General features: G+C 44.4%; 1 protein-coding gene across 2 annotated transcripts in view; it reads left to right on the forward strand.

Annotated features, from left to right (window-relative positions):
* Window positions 1-773: 773 nt before the first annotated feature.
* LOC143833272 (keratin, type II cytoskeletal 75-like) overlaps window positions 774-16607 on the forward strand; it is a 32701-nt gene continuing 16867 nt past the window's right edge. The window contains exon 1 of one of the 2 annotated variants that reach the window (XM_077328884.1): window positions 774-862. In XM_077328884.1, the coding sequence (XP_077184999.1) occupies window positions 851-862 (12 nt within the window). In that variant the 5' untranslated portion in view covers window positions 774-850. Of the gene's footprint in view, window positions 863-8192; window positions 8876-16607 lie in introns of those variants that run through there. The other variant, XM_077328883.1, reaches the window with a different exon arrangement.

Here is a 16607-nt window from a genome sequence, read left to right on the forward strand (position 1 = left end):
ATATAGTACAACATTTAGTTCAAACTGAAGCCCAGACAAGGATCCAGTAGTATCCTGTTTCACAACTTGGAGGTTGGCAACCCTTCCCACAATGTTGCTGTGTGTGTGGGGTGGATGGAGAATGGGAAAACAATGTTCTAAGCCTCTTTGGAGAGAAAAGGCACATATTAATTAATTAATTGATTGATTGATTAATTTATTTGATATACCACCTTCCCTTGTGGCTCAGGGCAGTATACAACAGTCATTCCGCTACATACTTTGCCGGCGTATAAGACGACTGGGCGTATAAGACGGCCCCCCAACATTTCCACTCAAAATATAGAGCTTGTTACATTACATTACAGTACTATGGGCCACTATGGGCAGCTATATCTATCCCAACTGAAGTGCACTCGGCGTATAGGACGACCCCCTCCCCCACTTGGAGGCATGTTTTTCAGGGGGGGGAAAGTAGTCTTATACGCCAGCAAATACTGTAAATATTAATAAAAACCATAAAACAATTAATACAACACAATGCCAGGAGGCCTATGCAATTCTTCGGATGTATCCCATCAATAGATGTTCTGCATGGAGGCCCATTTCATGTTATTGGAATCACTGGGCCCAACGAAATGTTTGGAGAATAGCTCCGTCTTGCAGGCCCTGAGGAACTGAGGCAGCTCTGACAGGGCCCTGATGATCTCCTCTGGGAGCTCATCCCACCAAGAGGGGGCCAGGACTGAAAAGGCCCTGGGCCTAGTTGAGGCCTGACATACTTTCTTGGGGCTGGAGCCTGTAGCGCTCTTTGCGGGATATAGGCAGAGACCTAAGGTGGTCCCTTAGGTATGCCGGGCCTAGACCACAAATGGCCTTGAAGGTAAGAACTTACTCGTGAAACTTGATATAACTAAATAAATGCAAAACCTAAAAGTAATAAAAGCTGCAATCTTGCCTCAGATTTGCACTCCTTTCCCCTCTTAAGGAGAACTTTGTCAATGCATGCTGCAATACCCTAAAGCAGGGGTAGTCAACCTGTGGTCCTCCAGATGTCCATGGACTACAATTCCCATGAGCCCCTGCCAGCATTTGCTGGCAGGGGCTCATGGGAATTGTAGTCCATGGACATCTGGAGGACCACAGGTTGACTACCCCTGCCCTAAAGTCATGTTTTCACCCTCTTCAGTTCCAAAGCAGCAATTAGTAAGGGAAGGAGAGCACATGGGTGTCAAAAGCATATCATGTGATTCGATTAATACAAGGGAGAAGGAGAGAAATCTGACCCAGGGTTGCTTTTTTGGGCTGGCGGGATTTCCATTCAGTCTGCTCCCACTGTTAGTAGTCAAAAGTGCCTCTAGATGAAAGAACTTCATGTGATAATTGCAGGGGATGGTGGTGGTATCCTAGAAACAGAAAAATTAGATGGTGTGATAGGCAGTCTCGCAATGAAGATGCCACCCACTACAAACTTGATCTAATTAGACTTACTGATTAACTGCTGATCTGCACCTTACTGGCACTGCTATCTTATGCAGAGTTACTCCATGCTCAGCCCAACAAAATCGTGGGATTTCAGTGTTAAATCCCACAGCCTGGCTGTTCAACTTCTCTCCCCCTCATCGTCTGCCTGAATAACATTGGTAGGCGGAGAACAGCAATAAATATGCTTCTAGGTAACACTGTGTGAACGAGACCTTGGGGTACTTGTGGATTGTAAGCTAAACATGTGCAGGCAGTGTGACGCAGCGGTAAAAAAGGCAAATGCCATTTTGGGCTGTATCAACAGGGGCATCACATCAAAATCACAAGATGTCATAGTCCCATTGTATACGGCACTGGTCAGACCACACCTGGAGTACTGTGTGCAGTTCTGGAGGCCTCACTTCAAGAAGGACGTCGATAAAATTGAAAGGGTACAGAGGAGAGCGACAAGAATGAAATTCCTCCACCACTCAGATGGGACCACGCTAGGGTTACAAATGATGAAGTCCCCAAGCAGTTCTTCTTAGCGAGTAGGTCATACCACACAATCACTGAAAGAAGGGAAGTGCTCTGAACTGCAAAGGGCAGGACTCCATTAGGTAGATTCCCACTTGGTCCTCCCCTGAGTTTAAGCTCCTGATCTCTCCCCATCCTCTCTAAGCCCCTTGGAAGAGGAAGGTAAACAAGGCGGCCTCTCCCCCAAGGGAAGCTGGGCTGGACTTACTGGATTGGACCCACACTTGAATTGGCAGTTTCCACCCCTCCCCGCTTCTGTGTCATTCCTGTAGATCCCCTATTTTCCCAGAGTTGTATAGCAGGAGGGGAAACGCAGGAAAATTCCATTTCATCTGGATCTGACCCCATTGCCTTTAAAGACACAGAAAGGACTGGAGGTCTAAGGGTCTTAAAAGTAACCATTACAAAAGCATATCAGATGTATACAATTCCAACAAATTTGTTTGGGGGTGTTTTTTTTTCAAAACAACCTCAGAAGGCTTTTCCTTAGTTCAAGATATAGTAGCAGCAGTTACAATCCAAGATGTAAAATTTCAATAATTCCATAGGAAAGCAAAACAATTGAATTTTCTGTACCAGGAAGCATCTTAGACATGGCATAGAAAGGCTGCTTTCATAGGAAGATGCAGATGAAGCCCCCGGCTTTTTGACGAGGAATCAGGTCTTCCTTGGTGAAAGTTCGTTCAAACATGTAACACAGCAGTCTTCCAACCATTGGAAGCAGACTCTCAGGTGGGGCCGTATATTTTGTGGGGATGGTTTTATTGTTCATGCCGATCTATAGAGAACAAGGGCATCAAAAGTTCCTGTCTCTCTTTATGTCTCTCTCTTTATCTCTTGCTGTAGTAGTTAGGAGTGCGGACTTCTAATCTGGCAAGCTGGGTTTGATTCCGCGTTCCCCCACACACAGCCAGCTGGGTGGCTTTGGGCTCGCCACAGTACTGATAAAGCTGTACTGACCAAGCAGTAGCCTCCCCTACCTCAGAGGGTGTCTGTTGTGGGGAGAGGAAAGGGAAGACAATTGTAAGCCGCTTTGAGACTCCTTTGGGTAGAAAAAGTGGCATATAAGACCCAACTCTTCTTCTTCTAAGGATAAAAGCAGCAGAATAGGGAGGTCACTCAATGGTGGAGAGGATGCCTTTGTAGCTTAGGGTTGCGGAGCTTAGGGTTGCCAGGTCATGGCTGGCCACCAGCAGGGAATAAGGATGTAAGGTAAAGGTAAAGGTATCCCCTGTGCAAACACCGAGTCATGTCTGACCCTCTAGCGTTTTCATGGCAGACTCAATACGGGATGGTTTGCCAGTCCCCAATCATTACCCCCCAGCAAGCTGGGTACTCATTTTACCGACCTCGGAAGGATGGAAGGCTGAGTCAACCTTGAGCCAGCTGCTGGGATTGAACTCCCAGCCTCATGGGCAGAGCTTTCAGACTGCATGTCTGCTGCCTTACCACTCTGCGCCACAAGAGGTTCATTCGAATAAGAATGTAGGGTCGCTAAATCCAAGTTGGGAAATTCCTGTAGATTTTGTGGTGAAGTCTGGGGAGGACAGAGACCTCAGAGGACCTTAGAGTTCATTCTCCAAAATCTCCACTTTCTAAGGGAACTGATCTATGTAGTCTGGAAATGAGCTGGAATTTGAGAGGCTCCTCAGGCTCTACCTTCAGGCTGGCTCTCCTAGCAGAGCACTTCCTGTCACATGACTGTGCTGTTCCACTACTTCCTGTCACGTGTTTACAATTCAGTGAGTCCCGTGCTGTTGCCTGGGAGACTAAGGGTAGATCCTGGCCTTGAAAAGGATGAAAACCAGTGATTCCTTCATGTATTCATCACATGATTGAGGTCATGTTTATCCATTGTATGTGTCTGAAAACTAGCGGAGACAGAATATGCAAGGCCTAAAAATGCAGTTTAGCATAAACTCCTTCTGTGTATCCTTTAACTGGACCTTTGGTACCTGTGAGCTGTACGTGCTGAGAGTGAGGGAAAACTATGGTTCTTGCGTAGATATTGGGATTTAAGTTCCTCACAGTGCTTGGAGGGGACGACTATGATTCAAGGCCATCCGAAGTGCAAACAGACCTCAATTAGCATAAGCATCCATAATTTACCCACCCTAGTTGTGCCCACTCCGAAGCAAGCAAATGCCCTGGCCTATAGGGTACAGGTGTGGTATGCATGCATACACTTGTGGTGTTGGCAGCTGTAAAAACAGAAGCTCTAGAGCGAGAGCATATGTTTTGGAAAGGTTGTTTAAGAATCCAGCGCTGGAGAAGGAGGTGTGTTTGTGTGTGTGAGTGTGTGTGTGTATACACACACCTGACCTTTCTGGTTTTAGCTGTGCAATCTTAAACATACTTGTATGTTTAGAAATCCATTGAAGTCAGCTGAGATTTTTGAGCATTGCACTGTCAACCTTGGCCAGCACACATCTTGAACACATTCTATTATAGACCTGAAAATATAGAGCAACAATGTTATTTATTTATTTATCCATTCATCCATTCATTCATTCATTTATTTGATTTATATACTGCCCTACCCGGCGAACCAGCTGAGAGCTGTGTACAACATTTAAATAACAGCAATGAAATTAAGGCCATTCGATTTAATTGAAACAAATCTAAGATTAAAACTAATCACAAGCACGGCACCAAGGACTCTGATAGTCTAAAGACTGTTGAGTGGATGGTAAAAGTAGTCAGGGGTTCCTGCAGAATGTGTCCATTATAAATTAAATACTTGGCATGTGATGTTCCCTCCCAATGATGCAAGCCATCAGTGCCCGACCAACCTGCCACAAGCACATGAGATGTAATGGCTAGTGAGGTCCCTCCATTGGCATCTTGGCATCATTTGCCTTCTACACTTCCTTCATTTGTCATTGGGAAGGGGGAGGGGGTGTTCAATTTTGAAAGAGAGATGCAGTATTATTAACATTTGAAATCAACTCAAAAATTAACCCCTGACATTCAGTAAGGTTGACATGCTCCTTACCTCTTAACTTCTTTATTCAATGTCAACAGATCCCATTTAGTTATTTATTGCACTATTCCAGAAGTATTGTAAAAAAGGTCATGAAATATGAAGCTCATAAAAATAATTATGATGAAGCTTTGAAGTGATATAGCTGATATTGCTCATTTCCACAAATATGTTGGCTTATTTTTTTATTATGGGAGGGTTTTTAATTATCCTTTCATGTAGTTCTCTGTCACACATGGCCTAGAGCAGACTTTCTCAACTTTTTTCCTGTTGAGAAACCCCTGAAACATTCTTCAAGAAACCCCAGAAGTGGCGATCATGCAGAATATGGTTGGGAAGCAGAGCTGTGTAAAGGCCCACCTGGGGGCCCCTCTCCTTCCCAACCCCTCCAGACCCATCACTGGCCATTTTTGGAGGGGGGGGGGAAACAGGTTGACATGACCATATATGGTCATATCACTCAATAAATGGTTAACGCATTTTAAAAATACATTAAAATTAATTCAATCTCATCCATTTGGGAAACCAGAGGGTTTCGTGAAACCCTGATTGAGAAGCCTGGCCTAGAGACACTCCTAAATGAATTAGGCATTAGGCATTCCTCCCACACCACTTGGGATTATTTCTCCCAAGAGCCCCACACCCAAGGGATCTTTCCTCCCAAATCCAGTGATTAATGTTCTAATTTGTAGGACAGGCAAAAGGAGATACAAGTGAGGGTATCGAAACCTTGTGGCTGTTGGGATGGCTGCTTATCATTCAGGAGGGGGAAAAGGGCAAGGCTGGGCTATTGCCTCTGTTCCTGTCAAATTCCCTGCATCAATGCCAACCTTCCAGCATGTCAAACTAAGAGTTTGCCTCTTTCCCCTGGTGTATGTTTTCTTACCATTATGAGAAATAAAAATGTAGTCTATTCACCTGCTAGGTTCTGTTTCACAGCATGTGCAAGCCAAGTCTTTCCCCCTTCTTTGTAGATGAACTATTATGAAATAGCTCATGCGGGCAGGATCAGAAAGCCTTTCCAGAGCCAGTGAAAGTACTATTATTTGCAGAAACCGAAAAGCACTGCAGAAAAAAGCCTAATTGGAACAATCCTGTTCGGTGGGAAGATCAGAAAATTGTTCTGGTTGGACAACATTCCAGTCAGGCTCTATTTTCTGTCTTCCCTTGTTATCCCTCCTGTCCGCTGGAAAAATGAAACAGGACAATAAGGTGCCAGCATAATTGTCATATTCAAGCTTCCAAGCACTCCTTAATAGCAAAAATAATTTTGTCCATATTTGGAGCAAATATTATATTTACAACTGCCCTTTGTTGGGGTAATACCTTGAGTTCCAACTGCACATCCTAAAATGTTAAAAGTATTGGCTGATGGAGGTACAGTATTAATTTTCTTAGCATTTTAACAAGAAGATGTTAATAATCATAATCATTATTATCATTAGAGGAAAGTACAAATCAGCCTCCTCTTACCATTAAAAATTGGAAGGCCCATAGTATTCATGTTGGAAAGTGCTACCAAGTCACAGCTGACTTATGGCAACACTGTAAGGCAGTCTTTTTCAATCTTGCTCGCAGAGATACCAATATATTTTTCAGGCTTCAAGGTACCAGGAAGTGATGTCAGCAGGCCACGCCTTTCTGCTATGCCCCCTGGAATTGAGACGAGCCTCAGCTGGCAAAGGTTTAAATGGCTAGGGCCCCACCCTTTCCCACCCCCTTCAGGCCCATCATTGGCCATGTTGGGGCAGGGGGGCAGGTCAAGCTGCCCTAATTAGGGTAGATTTTTTAAAATTAAAAATTCTTTCCTCTTTGCTCGGAGCCGGAAACACAAATAGCCGAATCCAGCATAGTAAATCGACACACAAGTAGCCTTCGATCTTCAACACAAAATCTGTGCCATAGTTCCCAATGTGTTTCGGTACACAGCACTTTGTCAAGAGCTTCTGGAACGCCTACAAGCTTTAGAAAGCTGTTTGTGAAACTGTTCTCTTAAGCCTTTATATTGGCTGTTGAAATAATTAGACTATAGATTAATGCATATCAAACAAATACATATCAGTTTGTAGAATCCCTTCAAAAAATGCTGTGTGCCGAGATGCATTAGGAGCTATTAAACAAATCTTGCATTGAAGATTGAAGACTCCTTGTGTGTTGACTTGCTATGCCAGATTCAGCTATTTGTGCTTCCATACCAGCATCCCAGTGTCCCCTGTTTTGGTTATTCTGTTTTTTTCACTGGGTTCCACCCTTCTATCTTTGTATTGCCAGAGCTGGAAACAGCAAGCACAGGGTGGGAGGGCTCCACCCAGCCACCATTTTGAAAGCCCCCCCCCCAATGCCGAACTATCATTGAGAGGCCTTTGCAGTACCATATGGTACCATGTTTGGGAGACCCTGCTGTAAGGCTTTCAAGGCAGAAGACGAAAAAAGTGTTTTACTGCTGCCTCTGCAGAGCAGCCTCCCATCCAAGTCCAAACCAGGGCGAACCCTCCGTAGCTTCCAGCATCTGATGAGATCAGGCTAGCCTGGGCCATCCAGGCCAGTTCATAGCATTAAACAGAAACAATGAAAGCTGTTATATGGTTTATAAAGTCTGACAAAGAAGCAACGAAGGAATCACAACCTGAAATCATGAAGAAAAACACCATTAAAAGGTTGTTCCTCAAATGACTGTACATCTGGACAAGATAATGTAGATTCGTAGAAAAGCCAAGCAAAGAGAACCAACCACTGGAACCCCCCTCTCCCTTTAGATTTGTTGCCTCGGCTGTTTCATTTCTGCAATTAAACATTCAACCCCCTCCCCTTTTTCACCCCTCGTATCCGCCAAGGCTCAACAGGGGTATCACGTATCAAGTCGCCTCTGCCGCAGATCGTCTTTCATTAAAATGTGCCCTTAGATCTCTCAGTGCAATACTCTGCTAATCGTTAACAGAAGGAAGCATCCTTTGCGTTATCTGCTTAGTGTTCTATAGCTTAAAGCCCTTTGAACACAGCAATGGAGGTAGCGGTTAACATGAAAGGGATGCAGGCAGGTAAGGATTGCGAAGCAAGCAATTTCGAGAAATGAAAGCTACCTGGTAGGTGTGTTTGCGTTTGGGGTAGAGCCGTTAGTGGAGAACTCATTGCTTGAAGGCAAGCCAAGCCCATAATGAATATTCTCTCTTAATCTTCCCATTCCCATGCAGCCCAGCCCAGCTCTTCGAACCAATATAAGGAGAAATCTCCCACTCCCACATCACAGGGGGCTCTTGGTCTCCTCTCAAGCCGCTCTTCTCTTCCTGCTTGCTCTCCTAACTCTACTGTTCCTACACAGTCACAATGAGTCGGCAGTTCAGCTCCAGATCATTGTCAATGGGAGGAAGAAGGGGCTATTCCGTTTCTGGAAGTGGCTACAGAGCGAGCAGCGGCTCAACGCCCCTCCTTCCCGTTGGAGGATCGGGAGCTTTAGGGGGTGGCTTTGGCAGCAGGAGTCTCTACAGCCTTAGTGGAAGCAAGAGGATATCAAGCCTAGTTTCTGGTGCTGGTGGCAGCTTTGGTGGAAGAGGCTTAGGTGGTGGTTGTGGTGGTTTAGGATTCAGCAGCTATAGTGCTGCAAATTATGGAGGTTTTGGTGGTGGTGGTGGTGTAGGGTTTGGTGGTGGTGCAGGCCTTGGAGGAGGTGCAGGTTTTGGTAGTGGAGCTGGCTTTGGAGGAGGTGCTGGCCTGGCAGGCTTCGGTGCCGGAGGATATGCCATTTCAGGCCCTGGGCCTTTCCCACCGCCTGGGCGCATCCATAACGTTATCGTTAACAAGAATCTCCTGACTCCCCTGCACATGGAAGTTGATCCTGAGCTCCAGAGGGTTCGGGTGCAAGAAAGGGAGCAGATCAAGACCCTCAACAACAAATTTGCCAGCTTCATTGACAAGGTGAGGCAGAGTGGGGAGTGAGTCATACTGCACAGAAAAGAAAGGGAGGGCATGCTGTTATGATGCTTAAAAGTGGTGAATGAAGAGGACTTTGTGTTCTGTAGCAGTGCTTGGAGATGGGTGATATCAGTGTATGCTACAGATCTTCCTTTTTCCGCATAGGAAGGGCAGAATCGTTTGGTCCAAAGCAAGGACATGTTGGAAAAGTAGAGATGGGCTAAAGAACCTCCTGACTATGAGGGTATTTCATAAATGAAATAAATAGACTTTGAGGCGGCTGTTGAATATTCATCCTTTGAAGGTTATCTAAACAAGGTTGTACAAGCACCTGACAGGAATGCTGTTGGTATAGATTATCCTATCTTGGAACATTGTTTCGATGAAATGATCTATAATTTTCACCAGTTTTTTTTTTTTACCATAATTTACTGTGTTCAAAGAAAAAAAGAATTTCAGCTATACCTAATTAGAAAGAGGTTGTTTCATGAAATCAATCATGGTAATGGTGATCATTAAGCTACCAAGACATGTCCTTTTGGCACCTGTGTTCTAAGGACCATGGGTACCACACTGTACTATAAGTGGATCAAGGACTCTTTATGTTGAGATCCTTGACATTAGAAGTTTATGGGTTATATCGTTGGCCACAGAAGTTTTAAGGTTTCCTTCTAAGACTTTCTACGTGTTTAGAGAATGGAATATGTGCCAGCATCACAGGGACAGTGGGAACCTTGTTTGTTATGTTCAATGGGACAGCACATGTAGACTTTCCCATGTCCTCTTCACAGCAATCCTTGAACAGGTCAAGGAAGGTTCTCTCTATTATTCTGAGAAGCTCAAAATTCATTAATGGGAACATAGCTAGGCTATATGTTGGCAGCTCCATTGAAGTGAAAGGCTATTCTGATAAGGAAATCCTCCTCTTCTCGTGCTTTAATTATCTTTGCTGGCAAATTGAGCATCAAGAGTGCCACCATATTGACTTCTTATGAAAATAAATTCCAGTGAAGTAACCTTAGTAGCCCATTGTAGGCCAATCCGAAGGGTTTCCAGTAGCACTTTGAAAGCTGACATGATTGAAGGGTAGGCTTTTTGTGGGCTAGAGCCCCCTTCATCAGATTCATGAAGAGAATTTGCAGTCAGCAGACTAGGAGAGGGAGCATGAAATGCGAGAATTTGATATGAATATCAGTTTGCTTTTATCATATTTTGAGTTCTACATAACCATGTGTTACGAAGCATGCCTCTTTATTTTATTAAGCAACGATTCACAAATTCTCTCTCTCTCTGAATGTGTATCTGTTAACTGAAAATTCACTCTATGCATATGACGATGTCGACTATGACGACGTAAACCCCCAACAGTGTTTGCAGCGATAAATGTCTTAATTTTGGGTACTTGATTTTTTAATGAGAAATTTAGCAACAAACCAATTAACTACTCTAAAGAAAAGTGGTTTGGGATATTTCTCATGCATTTCTGTTCCTAGTGTTGCTGAGATTCTGACCCAAGGAGCTCAAGCTAGCCTAATCTTGTCAGAAGCGAAACTGGGTTGGCCCTGGTGACTCTTTGGGTGGGGGACCACCCAGGAAGTTCAGAGGCAGGCAATGGGAAACCATCTCTGAATTTCTCTTGCCTTTTAAGCAGGGAGACCAGCATTTCTTGATGTTATTTCTGGCCTCAGTTATAGGCATGGTGGAACAGCTTCTTCTTACAGACCCTGCGGAACTGATTAAAGTCCTGCAGAGCCCTGGTCTCATTAAGTGGAGTGTTCCACCAGGCTAAGAGCAGAGCTGAAAAGGTCCTGCCCCTGGTTGAGGCCAGATTTATATCTTTGGGGCCAGGGACCCTGAGCAAATTCTGAGTGCTGGACCTTAGTTCTCTTTGGGAAGTATAGTGGAAGAGCTGGTCCCACAGATATGATGGTCCCAGACTGTTTAGGACCTTAAAGCTTAGCACCAAACCCTTGAACTTGCTTCGGTCTTCAATCTGGAGCCAGTGCCTTTGGGAGAGCACAGGTTGGCACTCTCTATTTCTGAACATCTCTTACCTTGAAAACCATATAAGACCACCATGTGTTGGCTGCAAGTTGATGGTGCTTTACCCAAACATTTGAATTGTTTTTATGCAATGCTTGGAAATATATTGGTATCCGTTCAGTGGATGAATGCCAACAGCCTTAGTGGGAATGTGCCAACCTGACTATTAAAAAAAGACCTTCAAATTATCATTCCATTTCCATGCCCAGCACTCTTTCATTGGGGTCCCCTTTTAGGCTATTGCATGTTTCCCAACATGCACTCCAACATGATTAGTTGCTTGAGCAAAATAAGCACCCTAGCAGAACATCATTACATTTTCAGTTTGAGAGTGTGAATTAAAGGAGGAGGCAATAGCTGGATGAGGATAGAGTCCAAGGCAGCCTTTCTCAACTTTTTTTTACCATTGAGAAACCCCTGAATCATTCTTCAGGCTTCGAGAAACCCCAGAAGTAGCATGATCGTGCAGAATAGGGTTGGGAAGCATAGCTGTGTATACTCCCATCTGGGGCTCCTCCCCTCTAGGCCCATCATTGGCCATTTTGAGAGGGGTGGGGGAATGGGTTGACATGACCATATACGGCCATATCACCTGATTAAATGTTTAACAAATGTAAAGACCATATTAAAAAATTAATTAATTCTCACCCATTCAGGAAACCCTTCCAAGTCGGTTAAGAAACCCTGGTTGAGATAGCTTGGTCTATGGTTTTGTAATAATTTAAAGCTGATTTAAATAAAAGCTTCTTAGAGACAAAACGATTAAATGGTTAACCGGACCAGATTGTCCCACTTTTGGAGGGACATCTGGGGATACCTGGCAAATTGTACATATGTTGAAATTAAAAATATATATATATTACAATATTATTTTTGTGTTCTATGCCTTCTATGAAACTTTTTGTTGCTCCATATAGACCAAATTTTTAATCAAGAACCCCCCCGGTCAATGGTGTCCCGCTTTACCAGTGTTAAAATCTGGTCGCCTTACTAAACACGTCTCATTAAGGAAAGTCTATAATAAACACGCCATCCTGCAAGCGGGCATGCATTCCGAGAGGGTTGCTAGGGCAGCTGAAGTGCCATCCTAAGCAGTCTTCCACTGTTCTATGTCCACTGAAGTCAATGGGCTTTAAAAGATTTAACTGTGCTTAGGATGGCACTGTTAAGGTGAACAGAAGAGCTGCAGGGCCTGAATCTCGGAAACCTGCTGAGAAACCCTGGGCCAGTCAGTCCCTCTCACGCTAACCCACCTTTAGACTTCTTGTGAGTCTAGACCAGGGGTAGTCAAACTGCGGCCCTCCAGATGTCCATGGACTACAATTCCCAGGAGCCCCCTGCCAGCGAATGCTGGCTGGGGGCTCCTGGGAATTGTAGTCCATGGACATCTGGAGGGCCGCAGTTTGACTACCCCTGGTCTAGAATGTAGGAGGGGAAGAGCCATGTTGTAAGCTGCTTTGGGTTCCCATTGGGGAGAAAAAAATTGGGTTGGGTATGTGTCTACATAACAATTACATTTGGAAGCAAAGAATGTTTACATTTTAATCCCAACATGTTTCAAAATGTTAAGCACCAGCTTGGATCATGCTTTGAAAGCGAGCACACTTTCTTCTGGTTTCAATCCTTTTTGAGAGTCGCAGGATCAGAACTCATGTAAGTGGCAAGGGGGGCGGCCAAGAAGGAGAGGCTGCAGGGGAGGTTGTTGGGGGGGGGGGTTGCTCTTGGAGATGGAGATGAAATGGAAGGAGGATGAAGCTGGAGGTGACAGGCTGGGTGTTGTGCCCTCTTGTCATATCTAATATGTGGCTTTCAGGGCCGGTCCTTGACTCCCACCAACAAAGGAAGATGCTCACACAGCCATTCTTGCTTTCCATATATGAGCATATGAACTTGTCTTTAAGGGTGTGCATTCAGCTAATCTGAGCAGAACAAAAATGCCTGAAAATACCTATCAGTATTTTCCAGGTATTAATTTAGCTGACCCCCCCCCCCGCCGCCGCCTTTTTTCAGTTATCCAAAATAGTCAAGACTTAAGCATCCCTTTCCAGGACTGCTGAATAGCTGCAGTTGAAGTGCATTTAAAGAACTGTCAGTCTCTTAAATGTGTTTGGAGTGAGAAGGCATTTAAAGGGACTGCTGGCCTTTTAAATGCCTTTGGAGTTTACTCATGTTGCTACTGCAGCTTACAAAACACATTTAAATTTTAAAGGGCCTGTATTCTATTTATAGTCTAAATGGATTTCCCCCCTCCATTGAAAACAATGGAGGATGGGGGGAACCTTCTTTGGGAGTTTATAGAATTGGACCCCATGGTCCAATATTTTTCAAATTGGGGGAGAGCTTTTGAGGACAGGTACCAGCAGCTATCTTGCAAATTTTCTGCCAGTACCTCGAAAAATAGCACCCCCAGGGGCCCAGATACCCCCAGATTCATTATTCATTATAGCCTATGGGGACCATTGAGCTGGAAAAAAAAATCAGCATTCATGAATATTTATCAAATCTGAATACAATACTGGTATTGGGATTCAGGAATATGGGGAAATACTGATATTTTTTCAGGTTCAATATACCTCAGCTCAAAATATAACATGTCCCCCCCCCCTTTTTTTTGGCACACTTGGGTCTATCTACAAGCATGTTGGTCCTCAACGAGGGCCAGAGCTTTTTCCATCCTGGCCCCCACCTGATGGAATGAGCTCCCTGAAGAGATCAGAGCCCTGCCCAAACTCCCACAGTTCCGCAGGGCCTGCAAAAGGGAGCATTTGCCTGAGACTGACCACAGTTCCCTCTCAGACATCCCCTCCATGGCCTGAACCAGTCTGACCTCTCTAGGGGTTTAGCTAAGTTTCTGTTTTTGTTATACTGTTGTTGTTGGGATCACTGAAGTTGTGCTGTATAGCAGTGGTCCCCAACCTTTTTATCACCGGGGACCACTCAACGCTTGAAAATTTTACCGAGGCCCACTGCCCTAATGCTCTCTGACTCTGGTCGCTATGGTAATGTTTAAACATCCCTTCAAAATAAGATACAGACACGCCACAACAATGAACATAAGGAACATTTTATTTTCATGGAAATTTTAACTCATGACAATGACAAATCAATGGGAACCCTGAGCTTGTTTCTCTGCAACGAGATAGACCCATGTGTGCCTGCCGGATCGTGGATGAAGTAAAGGGCCGGGGGGGGGGGAGTATGCATCCTTCGCGGCCCACCTCCAGTTAGTCGACGGACCACATGTGGTCCGCCGCCCACAGGTAGGGGATCGCTACTGTATAGAACCACTGTTGAATTGTTGTTGTTGTATATGACTGTGTTGTATGTTGATTCGTTCAATGTATCCCCCTGTGATGTAAACCACCCTGAGCCATATGGAAGGGCAGGAGAGAAATTAAATAAATAAATAAATAAGTACAGACATAAATAAATAAATAAGAACATCTACTTTTACAACAAAAATTGAGTCCAAGCACACCTTTAAGACCAACAAAGATTTATTCAAGGTGTGAGCTTTCGAGTGCATGCACTCGTCCTCAGACAGTGGAACAAAGATCGTAAGATTCAGAGTACCTTTATTGGCATAAACAAAGATCATAAGAGTACAGATATAAGGTAAAAATAAATTAGTAGCACATTAGTAAACTGTGTCAAAACTTCCAAATTATGCAGTATGATAATTCTTTGTTTAAAAAGGCAATCAGTCCTTTGGGTCCAGTGGTAGTTCATAAAAACCATTGGAGAGATAAAAATGTCAAGGTTAGTAATTAATGGCAGACACTTTCCCAGTTGTGATACGAAATAATTAAAAGAGACTAGTTGCTTGCCCCCATCTGCTTGGGTGGAGACGAATGCTTCCCAAGCATGTTCTGCACAATCACGCCACTTCTGGGGTTTCTTGATAGCTTGAAGATTTTTTCTTAAATTTAAAAAAGTTGAGAAAGGCTCGCTTACAGCACCAGACGAGGATCGGGGAGACCCAGGTTCTAATCTCCACAGATGATTGGAACCTTATTCCTATGCAGTATATACATATATTCCTTTAGGGTGCTCTATTCCAGCTGGGATCTCCCTGCTGCTTCCCTTCCCTATGATATCACTCTCCTATCCAACCCATGTAACCATCCAGGTTATTGCCTCTATGGGGAGGCAGGATTCAGCTACCTGTCTTTTCCAGTAGTGTAGATTCAGATCATGATGTCAAATTTGAGAGCAGATTTGGAACAGGAAGTACAAGTTTTAAAACTGGAAGCTCTCTCTGTGAGTCAGAATTGACTAGTCCCCTTGGCCATGGGAGGAATGGAGTGGAGTGGGAGAGGGGGTAGGGTTGCCTGCTCCAGGTTGCCTAACTCATGGAGATTTGTGGGTGGAGCCTGGAGAGGACAGGGACCTCAGTGAGGTCCAATGCCATGCAGTCCACCCTCCATAGCATCCATTTTCTCCATGGGGATTTGATCTCTGTGGTCTGGAGAGGAGCTACAATGCTGGGGGATCCCCAGACCCCTTCTGAAGGCTGCCCTCCCTAGCAATATCCCATGCAAACATGTAGCCTTTGCATCTCTCAGCCTGAGAAGTGTGTATTTCTGAACTGAGGAAACGCAAAGGCTACACTCTAGATCTGTGTAAAACCAGGAAGGACACAGAACTTGCATATCCTGTTCCTCTACTGCAGATAACATCTAAAATTGCTCTCAGCCTGGGAATTTAATGAAGCTTTCACCCTTTCTGGGTGTTCGTGCTTATTAACAGCATGGATCTCCAACTCCTCCTAGCAGAATCACCTCAACCCCCCCCCCCCACACACACACACACACAAACTCACATGAGGGTTTTCTTCAAATGTTGTGGAGTTCCAGATACCTGGAGAAGGTTCTTCTCTGTGCCACTGAGGAACTAAGAAGCTCCAGAGGCCAAAGTGGAGGAGTCGCCCAGCTAATCTATACTACAGCTTCACACCAACTATTTTGAGCGTCCATTCTTCACACAAGCCTTCCAGCTAATCTCCTTAATTGCACTTCATTTTGTTGCCCAAATGAAGTTGCTGATGTTGTGAGACACGCAGTTCTTTGGCTGAGGTCACCCAGCAGGTCTGGCAGATGCCTGTTCTGCATGATGTTCTCTCCCACACTGTCCTGTCCTGATAAGTGGACCTTGCCCTGTTTGGAAACAGAGGGATATTGGCAATACAGTGGAAACAAAGTTAAGAAGAAGAGTTCTCATATGCCGCTTTTCTCTACCCAAAGGAGTCTCAAAGCAGCTTACATTCACCTTCCCTTTCCTCTCCCCACAACAGACACCTTGTGAGGTGGATGAGGCTGAGAGAGCCCTGACATTCCTGCTTGGTCAGAGCAGATTTCTCAGTACTGCGGTGAGCCCAAGGCCACCCAGATGGTTGCATGTGGGGGAGCGGGGATTCAAACCCGGTTTGCCAGATTAGAAATCCGCGCTCCTAACCACTACACCAAGCTGGGAGGTGGGAAAACCTAATATTAATAGGTTAATATTTTTATTGCTCTGTTTTATCTTGATGTGATTATACTGTGATGTAATCTACCCTGAGTCACGCAAGATAGGGCAGAAAATAATAGTAATAGTAATAGTAATAGTAATAGTAATAGTAATAGTAATAAAATTATTAGCAACAACAATAAATTTGCTTGCAAAAATTAATATATTCCCAAAGGTTATTTTT

Source organism: Paroedura picta, chromosome 3, assembly GCF_049243985.1.
Source record: "Paroedura picta isolate Pp20150507F chromosome 3, Ppicta_v3.0, whole genome shotgun sequence".
Classification (NCBI taxonomy): domain Eukaryota; kingdom Metazoa; phylum Chordata; class Lepidosauria; order Squamata; family Gekkonidae; genus Paroedura; species Paroedura picta.